Raw genomic sequence first — 12411 nt, 5'->3', positions numbered from 1 at the left:
AGCAAAACAAAAGAGATGATTGTGGACTTCAGGAGGTCGGGGGTCAAGGACTACAGCCCCCTCAGCATCGACGGGGCACCGGTTGAGAGAGAACAGTTTCAAGTACCTCGGAGCCCACATATCCGAGGACTTGACATGGACCACACGCATTGACAGTGTTGTGAAGAAGGCACGACAACGCCTCTACATCCTCAGGCGCCTAAGGAAGTTCCAAGTCAGTCAGAAGATCCTTAGGAACTTCTACTCATGTACAATAGAGAGCATCCTGACCGGCAACATCACCTCCTGGTTTGGGAATAGCACTGCACAAGACCGTAGCAGACTACAAAGTGTGACACGTTCAGCCGAACGCACAATTGGAGGGGGGCTTCCCACCCTCCAGAACATTTACAACAAGCGGTGCAAGGGGAAGGCTAAGAGAATTATTAAGGACTCGAGCCACCCGAACAACTGCCTCTTTGAACTGCTGCGGTCAGGCAAGCGATACCGGAGTCTTAAGGCGAGCACAGAAAGACTCAGAAGAAGCTTCTATCCCCAGGCCATCAGGCTGCTAAACGAACAATAATCGCTAAACGAACAATAATCACTATGCAACAACCATCAAATGCACACAGCACACACACCCACACGCACACACTCACTCAAACAAACAACACACTGCAGCACCCACTCTCCACACTTTAGATCACACAAACACACTTACACTTTATATTTATTGATAAAGGATTTGCACTACAACTCGTACACCTACTGTGAATTGTACCTAAATTGCACCTCGTCCCATTTCTCCATTTCTGCCTTGCACTATATAGTATTGTATATTAGTACACTGCACAGTATTGTATATTGTATGGTAACTACGTCTATTCTGCATCGAACATTGTACATATGTCTAAACTGAACACTGTGACCTCTTTTTTTTATTACTTCTAATTTTACTATGTTTTTATTTCATACTTATCTTGTCTTGCACAGTCTCTGGAGCGCAACAGTAAGAAGCATTTTGTACAAAAGTATTCTGTACTTCTGTATGACAACTATTAAAGAAACTTGAACTTGAAACTTGAAACTTGACCAGAGGAATCTCAACAAATCATGTTAAACCCAGATTTGGCTCAAACAAGGGACTACATCAATGTGGAACGCCCTACCCAAAGCTGTAAAGGAATGTGAATCCCTACCCACATTCAAAACCGCTCTCAAAGAGCACCTACGGGAGGCTGCAATTCGAAACTGGCCACCGTAAATGCCCAAACCCCCCACCACCTCCTAATAGACAGTCTCCTCCCCACCGCATATATATATTCTCTCCCCACCATATGTATATTTCTCTCCCACCCACCCACCCCCTCCAAATGTACAGTCTCCTCCCCACCGTATGTATATTTCTCTCCCACCCACCCACCCCCTCCTAATGTACAGTCCCCTCCCCATCATATGTATATACTCTGTCAGGATCTATGGGTAACAGTACTGTATATTTGAATACCGTTTATGTCACAAATGTATCAGTACTAAATACCTGTATGTCCCTATGCCATAAATGTCATGTATGTTGTGTATGTCATAAATGTCAATATGAATTGAAAATGGGGGACCCTGATGTAAACAAGACAAACGTCTTTCTCTGGTCTGCATCCCCTTAACAATTGTGTGTATTGAATTGAGCCGTACTGTATTGTACCCATTCTGCAATCTGTTAAATAAAGTTGTCATTCATTCATTTATTCATTCATTCATTCATGTCCTTATTTGTCAACAGGAACTCGACCCTAAACTGGAACGGGACTTCTACAGAACACTGTCATTGCTGAAAAAGAAAGACCCTAAGATCTATCAGAAAGATGCAAAGTTCTACTCTGAGGAAGGTAAGTCTGGTATGCACACATGCATAACCACCATGACTCTATTTTCATGTATGTCTCATGATATTTAATGAATGAATGATTATTTCATTTATATAACGCTTTTACTGGTTCACATGGCTAGCTCAATGTCTGCATTCACTGGCACACATCACAATGGCTGAAAGGAATCAGCCAATTTAGTGGAGGGAGTTTGGGGGTTTGGACTATGTGGACTGAATGGCAACTGTGAAGCTGTCTCTTACACAAAGCCATGTAAAAAGACTTTGCGTCTAGTCTACTATAGATATATTTTTCAATCTCTAGGACTTGATATGTCTAACACAGGGGGGGAGGTATTATATATATATATATTATATTTTTGTGTCGCTGTCGTGCATATCTGATGTCTTGATTTTGTCTGTTCTGTCTGCTTTGTTTGTGTATGTGTTGAAACATTGAATACAAATTATATCAAGAATTTATTGGAGGGATGACAACAAAACCACTTTCCGAACCAGCAAACTTCTGATCACAAGCCCGGAGCCCTACCCATGTAGCCATGCTAAAGTATTGAAGGCTAAAGTATTGATAGGCAATTTTTTTTAAACCTTATACTGTGTTGTGATGTTGTAGTAGCCCGCAGATCATCACACCGTGCTGATATACACTATAAAATACAAGCTGTGATTTGGCATTTAAACAACAGTTTTACCATAGTACCTTTATCAACTAACATTATGGAAATTATTTGAGGTCTGCTGCTTTGCCAACTGTGCAACAAGATACAAAACAAATAGCTACTTTTAGATATAATGTATCAAATCGAATGTAAACAAAACTGGAGTGATACATTTACAGGTAATGGTAGTACTAATAGTTAGCCTGTAGTACTATATATCAGACAGTGGCTCAGAAGGTAGAGTGGTCGTCTGGTAATCGGAAGGTTCCCCGGTTAGATTTCGGCTCCTCGGAAGTAGTATCAAAGTGTCCTTGAGCAAGACACTAACTCCCCATGAGCAGGTTGGCGCTTTGCATGGTTTGTGGTCGGTGTGAGTGAATGTGAGACAGAAGTTGTGAAGTGTTTTGGATTAAAAAACGCTATTTAAATGCAGCCCATTTATATCAGAACTCAATATGATTTAATTGACCTATTAATAATATTGATTGGTTTAATCAATATATCACATACTGTATATTGTATGCAATATATCACATTATAGACATTCTCTTTTATTCAGATTCACCTACCAGCGATGCACAGCCATCCACCTCAAAGAAAGCAGTTAAGCCAATGTATCTGAAGGACTACGAACGCAAAGTCATCCTGGAGAGGGGAGGGTGAGTAAGCTGGTCATGTAATGTTTGTCTTTTTTATGTGTATATATGTTATATTTGATTGCAAAACAACGAATTGACTTGCTTATGATTTAATTTACGATTCACAGTAAATACGATGATGATGATGATGAGGAGAGTGATAACGAAGAGGCTGTCAGAAGAAGAGAGGTTTGATTACATTCTAATGTCATTGGTCTCATTAATGGTCTTAGTGGCTCAGGAGGTAGAGCGGTCATCTGATAATCGGAAGGTTCCAGGTTCGATTCCAGCTCCTCCCAGCACTGCATCAAAGTGTCCTTGAGCAAGACACTTAACCCCTAACTGCTCCCAATGAGCAGGTTGGCGCCTTGCATGGTTGCCTCCGCCGTCGGTGTGTGAGTGAATGTGAGGCATAAGTTGTAAAGCAGTCCATAGTCCAGCCTGATATAGGCACATTTTTGGAGGCGTAAAAACAACAACAACCAAAACCAAAGAAAACAAAGCATTGGAATAGTGATGTTGACATGGATTACCATGGCAACGATAGAAGCTTCAAAGCATTTCGGCCCTAGAACTAGGGATCCTCTGATATTGATACCGGATATGACTAAAATAGCTAGATCGGGTATCAGAGAAAATGTCTTACTTTTTTATGCTTTATTCAATAAATTGTATTATAAAATATATTCGAATATCGTGGAAAAGTTATTTTATTTCAGTAATTCAATTCAAAAAGCGAAACTTTTATTTGTTTTAATTTTGATGATTATGGCTTACAGCTCATGAAAGCCCAAAATTCAGTACCTCAGACAGTTTGAATATTACATAAGACCAATACAAAATATATATATTAATATAAAAACTGAAACGTATGTTCACTCAGTACTTGGTTGGGGCTCCTTTTGCACAAATTACTGCATCAATACAGCTAAATATTTTGACTTTTCCACGATATTCTAATTTATTGAGCTGCACCTATTATGTACAGATGACAATAAATTTTTTAAGACACATTGAAAGCGAAACAAAAAGGTTAAAGTCCCAGGGGACAAACTACATACTTCAATTCTATGTGTTCATAACAATAACAAGTCAGTACATTTATATCCATGTGTTAATTTGTTACATTTAGTTTCACTAAGTTAGGAAAGTAATGTTTTAAGTCAAGCCTGATGTTGCCTTGCACAAAATAATGATCCCAGTCTCTTCCACACAGTGAGGCATACATTTTATTAATTGAACAATGGGTATCGGATCGGTACTCTGTATCGGCCAATACCCAAAGCCCAGGTATCGATATCGGGACTGAAAAAGTTGGATCGGTGCATCCCTACCTAGAACATGGTGCTTCTTTTACTGTTCATCATTGACTCATTATTTTATTTCACAGAGGGATGCATCTCCCAGTTACATGCAGGAGCAAAGAGCTCTGAAAGAGAGGTGAGGCTCTTATCAACCTTGGATAGCCAACTTGTGATCAGGGCTTGGAATCGATGGTGTCCCGGGAACAGTGAAAATTGTGTCTGGGATGGTAAAACAGATTTGGGGATGATGGATGTAAAAACAATTAATCGTAAACCCTGATTGCAGTGTAGTTGTTTGCAAAGGTTTACCACTTTAAACAAACTGCTAGATCCAGTAACTTAGATTGTGTGTGCAGATATTTCTCTCTCTCTCTCTCTCTCTCTCTCTCTCTCTCTCTCTCTCCTCTCTCTCTCTCTCACTCTCACTCTCACTCTCACTCTCACTCTCACTCTCACTCTCACTCTCACTCTCACTCTCACACACACACACACATACATGAGAAAGAGAGAATAGCTTATAGCAGACTTGAGCTACTACAAGGTTGACTCATAGTTGCAGCCCTAGTGCAGATATTCCTGTTTTTACCAATCATGTCATCCTCTTCCAGCTTCCGTCAGTTTGTCCGGGACAGCGATGAGGAGGACGGAGAGGCAGAGGCAGAGGAGCCTCAGCTTCTGACCAGGAGAGTCAAAACACAGGACGAGAAGGTGACGTCTGTGAACCCATTTGTTAAAGTATCTTCTTACGGCTACACTGATCCGGTGTCTCCGTTTTCTTTTTCATTATTTTGCAACAAGGAGTATCCATTTGTTGAACAGGGCTGATGATGAGTCTGTCTCTGCCAGATGTGTGTCCCTTTTGATGGACAGAAGAGGATGAACTTTTAGAACTGAAACGTCAGTGTCTGTTAGCAAAGCTGCTCTTTCTGCAAAACATACGATTTACGTTATGTTGCGTTCTAAATTGAAAACAAACCAACTGACGTCAATACATTCTGTCTTTTTTATCTCCATTTTGTTTTGTGGTGTACAGGGCGTTCCCCTTGATTTTCAAACAAGATGGTGCTGAGTTGCGTTTAGGGGGTCTAGGGTGGTCCGGAGGGGTGCTGTGTCTCAACTAGGGGGTCTAGGGTGGTCCGGAGGGGTGCTGTGTCTCAACTAGGGGGTCTAGGGTCATCCGGAGGGCTGCTGTGTCTCAACTAGGGGGTCTAGGGTGGTCTAGAGGGGTGCTGTGTCTCAACTAGGGGGTCTAGGGTGATCCGGAGGGGGGTGCGGCTGTGCCTCAACTAGGGGGTCTAGGGTGGTCCGGAGGGGTGCTGTCTCAACTAGGGGGTCTAGGGTGGTCCGGAGGGGTGCTGTGTCAACTAGGGGGTCTAGGGTGGTCCGGAGGGGTGCTTTGCCCCCTGTCTAGGAGGCCAAAAAAATTGCAATAAAGAAAGCCATTTGCTGTAATTTCCTGCTACTTAAAAACATAATTTCAATAAAATAGCAAATACAAGGCCATGGGTACGTTCCAAAGAAGTTATTTTTTTAAGTACAGTGTATAAGGTTGCACAATAGTTTAGTCACGCACGCACTCACATTCACAACAAGATGTTTATGAACACACTCACAAGTGGAACAGAGGACAGAGCAATCACGTATTAGACAATGATGTGTCCGTTTCTAAGATGGCCCAGAGCTTTCACTGCAAACACATTAATACTTAAACACTGGGTGGCGCTGCACCCTTTACCCTGGTGTAGCCGGGCCGCCTATTCTTTATTCCCAGCGGAAGAGTGCTGCCGAGTGCTTCCGCGTTTTCCCTGATTGGCTGCGACACGCAGCGCGGCAGCCGCAGAGCGGAGCGGCAGAGCTTGCGGCATTATGTAGCCGTAATCCCTGATGTTTTTCATTCGACGCTTAGCTCAACTGGTATGCCGCCGTGCTGTGGATCCTGCGGTCCGTTGGTGACAAGTTCGATTCCCTTCCTTTTTTTTTTTTTTTTTTTTTTAACGTGCATTCTTTCGCCGGTTAAGTTTAGGCATGTTAACTTTAAGCATTGTTTCGGAGTTGGTTATGGTTAAGGTTAGGCATTGTTTCGGAGTTGGTTAAGGTTAGAAGGGTTAAGTTTAGGCGCTGTTAAGGAGCTGGTTAAGGTTAGAGTTTGTCTTAGAGAATGGCAATATTCTTTCGGACTTGGTTATGGTTAAGGTTAAGGTTAGGCATTGTTTCGGAGTTGGTTAAGGTTAGAAGGGTTAAGTTTAGGCGCTGTTAAGGAGCTGGTTAAGGTTAGAGTTTGTCTTAGAGAATGGCAATAGACAGCCTATTTCCGCACTGCCGCTCTCTCGCGCTGCCGCGGTCACATGGGCGTCGCAGCCAATCAGGGAAAACGCGGAAGCACGCGACGCACTCTTCCGCTGGGAATAAGCTACACGCAGCCGGGCCCTTATTCTCTAGGTCTTCACAGGACACATTGTTCTCAGTATAGCTCTTTTTGACTGCTTGCTGCTTGCTGTGAGACATGTAATGTGATTGTAGGTTATACAAAACATGATCCGACTTGATTGGTTGTTGAACTTTCAGTTGAGTTAAAGGAGCGCAAAATAAGAGTTTCATAATGTCTTTATTGCTAAAAAAAAGTTGTCGCCCTGTGACTTCCCTTCCAGAACTAATCCCACAGAGATAACTGACCGTCGTCATTTTGTTGTGCGTGTTGATCTTTAGGATAAAGAAGAGGAGGATTACGTGGACTGGTTGAAAGGCCAGACGGAGATGGAAGGAGGAGAGGAGGTTCAGGACATGGTGAGTGAAAGTGTGTGACAGAAGAGGTGTGAGTGTAAATACCAGGGTTCGCACAAGCTCCTTGAAGTGCTTAAAGTGCTTGATTTTTTTACAAAAAATAGCAGAGGCCTGGAATTCCTTGAAAACAGCCAATGTTTTTTAACAAGGTGCTTAAAAAGTCATTGAAATTCAAATCAACCATTTGCATTGAAAGTTTTGTTCATCCACGATAAAAGATTTCTGAATCAAGACATTTTATTTTTTCATTTAAAGTGTAACCAATTGTCGGAAATTGGTTTTAAGCCATAAATATTGGATCATAAATATTTTTTTCTATAAAAAAACAGCATTTAAAAGTGAACTGTATCCTTTTAAATGCCCTTTTTAAAATGAAAAATTGTGCTTAGAAAAGTACTTGAAAGTCCTTGAATTTCATTTAGCAATATGTGAGAACCCTGTGAGTGAGAGTGTGTGACAGAATAGTAGATGTGAGTAGAGTGTAAATACTAACAGACTGTGTAACTATGGTTGGTGTGAGGACAGCTCAAACTTATAGTATGGTCTCTAACCGTGTACATGATCTTCATTAGTACAGAAGTAAATGTTTGGATGTGACAATATTTCCTGAAACTCAAGTGACAAAACTAAAAAACTCATCGACTCCTAGTCCGCCCTCAGCAGAATCAACAACACCACACTCATTGCACCACTGTCTCCCATTCCTCCCAGACATGCAACCTTGGTGTGACCCCCCCATGATCCCCATATCCGCCAAATTGTCAAATCCTCTTCCTACTGCCGTTGCAACATTGCAAAGATCAGGCCCTCTCGCTCACTGATTCATGCCTTCATCTCTCATCTAAATTTAATTACTGCACCTCACTCTACAGCATCAGTGCTGCTCCGTCAATAGTCTCCAACTGGTTCAGGACCTGACTTCTATCTCATACCAAATCCTGGCACCACATCACCCTAGCAGTCGTAAAAGACCTCCACTGACTCCCTGGCTCTGGATCAACTACAAAATCCTGGTCTTCACCTGCAAAGCCCTTCACCAACTGACCCCCCCCCCCCCCCCCGCAATACCTCACAGACCTCCTCTCCCCCTCCCAACCCTCTCGGTCCCTCAGATCCACCTCTGCCTCCCTTCTCTCCACCCCCCAAAGTCCAGCGTCACAGTTTTGGGGACAGAGCTCTTCTCCAGGCCAGCTCCCAGGCTCTGGAACTCTCTCTCCCAAGACGTTAGAGACTCAAGAGTCACCCAGTTTTCCCAATCCTGGCTCGAGAACCATCTCTTCTCCATCGCCTTCTCCTAGCCCCCCCATCCATCCTCCTGTGTTTGTCTCACTACCTCCACCCTTTAGTGCAAAGCTGTCCATAGGTCTAAAAAGCGCCCTATAAATGTGATTTATTATTATTATTAGAAGTAGAAGAAGATGCCATCTGCCCATGCATTGAAGACACGCTGAAATATATTATCCATCAGTGCTGCTATCTTCTACAACAATACCAACCAATGGATGCCAATGAACCCAACCTCAATGGTTTGTGTTTGTTTCGAGTACCTGACTGAAACGACCACAGGTTAGATATAATAAAGAACCAATAGAAGCCCAACCTGAACGATTTGTGTTTGTTTTGAGACAGAAGTACCTGAGGGACTACTGGAACGACCCCGAGCTGGACGAGAAGGAGTGTTTTCTCAGAGACTTTGTCCTCAACAAGGGCTACATGGACAACGACGATGAAAACCGGTGAGGTTTTCATACTAAAGCTTCCCCATATGGGCTTTTTTTATGCGTTTCTTTTTCTCCCATGAATGAGTCCGAAAAGTCATAATGACTATTTGTGGACTATTGATTTTTCTGTAGAGGACGGCTCCAAGTGTTATTGTAAGGATGCATCCATAGCACTTTCTCACAGCCGATCCGGCTCGGAGTCCTAAACCGTTAAAGTATTGGTTGATACTGAGTTCTGATCCATCGCTTTTACTGAACACACTCACTGTGTGTAGACCATCAGTTTAGGACCATTGGACAAAAGTGATTGATATTATATATTAATATATAAAAATTTTCTAACATGCTTCAATGTGTCAAATGCTGCAAATGAAATCACCTGACATTTGGTATTGGATTTTAGTATTGGGAGGAATTCTCTTAACACATTGAGTGCCAGCAGGGGGCGCCAGAATTAGCGCTTGAATGCCAGCCTTTTTACACTGATTTTCCGATATTTCATGATTTTCAAGGAGCTATTTCTATATTCTATATTATGGCTATGTGTCTAATACGCCCGTAGCTTATCAATGACTTGCTTGCAGTCAACATGTACGAAACGGATCGTTTTTTCATCGGTACATTTCCGTTTTATACCATTTTGAAAAACGTGACGTTTTTGAAAATTTCCAGAAAAAATAATCGCCCTTTAGTGGAATACACAAAACACGTTGTCATTTTTCGGCCTATTTATGAATCGTTTTCAAATAAACGGTAGATTATCGATAGTATATGTGTACCTATGCACACTAGAGAAGCAAGCAGGCTGAAAAATCGTATCTATTTCCTGGTCAGCGCACACACACACACACATACACACATAGGGGACACGTTGAGATATAATATATACATATTAAGTGAAAAAAACTCTGATTACCCCAAGACTGGTAAAATAAAGTCCTTACCACACATAATCCACGCTGTTCTGAGGGTCGGCGATGACTGCAGTAGGCTCGGGTTACATGCCTGAGAAGTAAAATGTGTATTCCGGATTTTTTTCTTTTCATTCAATCCAATCCAATGGGTGCATTACCATCCGGGAGACGATAGGGGGCGGTATTTTCCCTGTTCGAGCTCATAGACAGCCCCAATGATAACGTGAGGCTAGAATGATGAAAAATGAATGGATTTAGCTAATAACGCATGGCATGAACTAACAAGATTTCTCGTGGCTGCCACTCAAAGTGTTAATACCAATACCCTATTTTAGCCCGGTATTGGACAGATATCCAATACCACTATCGTATCTGTGCATTCCTAGTTACCTGTCTAAAGTTTGCCTGATTTTAGTATTGTTCTTTCAGTGATTGTTGTCGGATGCTAAAATCAGTCTCGTTGGTCTTTTCATTTTGAGTGTACACTAAATAGACTACCTGCCTGTCTGGGTGTGTGTTTATACTGAATCTACCTGTTGGTCTGTGTCTATAGAATCTAAATCTACCTGTCTGTGGGTGTGTGTCTATACTGAATCTACGTGCCTGTCGGTGTGTCTATAGGGTCTGAATCTTACCCGTCTGTCTGTGTGTCTATAGCAGACCTGGGCATTGTACGGCCCGCGGGGCCGGATACGGCCCGCGGGATGATTCTGACCGGCCCGCGAAAGATTACATGATAATAATTTTTTTTTCTTTTCATGTCAACGTTCACACGCACAATATACGCTTACCTAGGATTTGACTTGATTCAACAACTAAGCAGTCGGGGCAAGCTGAAAACGGTCGAAAGTGTGGTTATTTGAAGTTTGGATTTCTTTTTTCACAACTAGGTAGATTAAATTTTTTGAGAATAAAGTACAGAAAAAAGGTACCGTTGGGTACCGGTATCGATTCACAGGTACCGGTACCGTATCGGTTCAAATGTGAACGGTACCCATCCCTACTGAACACACAACTGCAGGGCAAGGGCATTTTTGCTCATGAAATGCATAGCCATGTGAAAGCCTTCATGACAAAGTTGCAATTAATTTCAAGGCAACTAGGCAGCAACAATCTCAAACACATGAAAACCCTGAAAGAAGTCAAACCATCAGCTGATCACCGGCACAGGTACTCATCCATGTTGGGAGCACTGCATGATGAATTTTCAAGGCGTTTTCAAGATTTCAAAAAGGTTGAGGATGAAATGCAGCTGGTTTCCTCTCCCTTTACCTGCAGTGTTGATAGTGCACCCACTGATGTTCAGCTTGAACTCATTGACTTGCAGTCTGATTCACTACTGAAAGAGCACTTTAAGTCAGCATCACTGCTAGAGTTCTACTCTGCTCTCAAGGAGGAGAACTTTCCAAACATGAGGAGACATGCTCAGAAGATGTTGGTTCTCTTTGGATCCACCTATATGTGAACAGACATTCTCAGTCATGACGTTTACCAAGTCCAGGTACAGATCCTCTCTCACTGATGAACATCTGGCAGCTGTGCTTCGCATCTCCACCTCAGACATGCAACCTGACTTTGATGGACTTGTTAAAGCTCAACAGAGACTGGATTTATCACACTGAATGAAAAAAATAAAAATAAAAAAAAATAGCTGAAGAACACTAAAATGTGGAAATATAACAAGTGAAATGGGACTCTTGATATATTTTTTTCTTCTTTTTTTTTGCACAGTTCTGAAAACATTAAATGTTTAATATAGGCATGTAAAGTAAAAAAGGCTACTGGGACACTTTTCTTTACACAGTTCAGTGACATGTCTTGTTTATTTTGGCTATAAGATGATGTGATGTCTTTAGAAAGCTAAGAAAATCGTATTATAGTATTATGAAACTCAAAATAATAACTTTATTTGTATAGCACTTTTTCATACATGCCCTTTGTTATTAATGTTTCACATTTTGTTTATCATTTTGGAAATAAATTCTATTTGAATAAATGATATTTTTGAAAGCTAACCTCACCTTTTAATTGCCAAATAATAACATACACTCTTAGTTACCAGGGGTCAAAACAATGCCATTTACTGCTTTTTATATAGAAATAAAATGTATATTATGCATAATTGAGTTTGGAATTTTGGCCCGGCCCTCCAACATATTTTCAGTTGCTCATTCGGCCCCCCGGGAAAAATAATTGCCCACCCCTGGTCTATAGGATCTAAATCTACCTGTCTGTGGGTGTGTGTCTATAGGATCTAAATCTACCTGTCTGTCTGTGTGTCTATAGGATCCCCACCTATGACGAAGTGGTCCAGGATGACGTGGAGGATTCTGAAGAGGAGGGGGAGTTCTTCTTGAAGCGTCAGGCGGACTTTGAGAGGACCTACAACTTCCGCTTCGAGGAGCCCGACGGCCATCGGATCAAGACCTACCCCCGCAGCATCGCCACCTCCGTCCGCTCGAAGGACGAACGCAGGAAACACAAAAGGGAGGAGGTGAAAGAGAGGAAGACGAAGGTAAGTCCATGG

General features: G+C 42.0%; 2 protein-coding genes across 2 annotated transcripts in view; both read left to right on the top strand.

Annotated features, from left to right (window-relative positions):
* Positions 1-12411, top strand: part of LOC311241011 (histone H3.2) — a gene marked incomplete at its 3' end in the record, with an annotated part of 340183 nt that overhangs the window by 69757 nt on the left and 258015 nt on the right. The gene's annotated exons all lie outside the window — the stretch shown is intronic.
* The window catches only part of kri1 (KRI1 homolog), a 36436-nt gene that overhangs the window by 1024 nt on the left and 23001 nt on the right, over positions 1-12411 (top strand). The window contains exons 3-10 of the mRNA XM_084329660.1: positions 1763-1868; positions 3086-3185; positions 3293-3353; positions 4555-4604; positions 5077-5176; positions 7175-7252; positions 8879-8985; positions 12171-12399. Of these exons, the coding sequence (XP_084185786.1) occupies positions 1763-1868; positions 3086-3185; positions 3293-3353; positions 4555-4604; positions 5077-5176; positions 7175-7252; positions 8879-8985; positions 12171-12399 (831 nt within the window). The remainder of the gene's footprint in view (positions 1-1762; positions 1869-3085; positions 3186-3292; positions 3354-4554; positions 4605-5076; positions 5177-7174; positions 7253-8878; positions 8986-12170; positions 12400-12411) is intronic.

Source organism: Notolepis coatsorum, assembly GCF_963971535.1.
Source record: "Notolepis coatsorum genome assembly, chromosome: 14".
Lineage (NCBI taxonomy): Eukaryota > Metazoa > Chordata > Actinopteri > Aulopiformes > Paralepididae > Notolepis > Notolepis coatsorum.
Note: the sequence above shows the minus strand (reverse complement) of the source record. Positions and strands in the feature narration are given on the sequence as shown.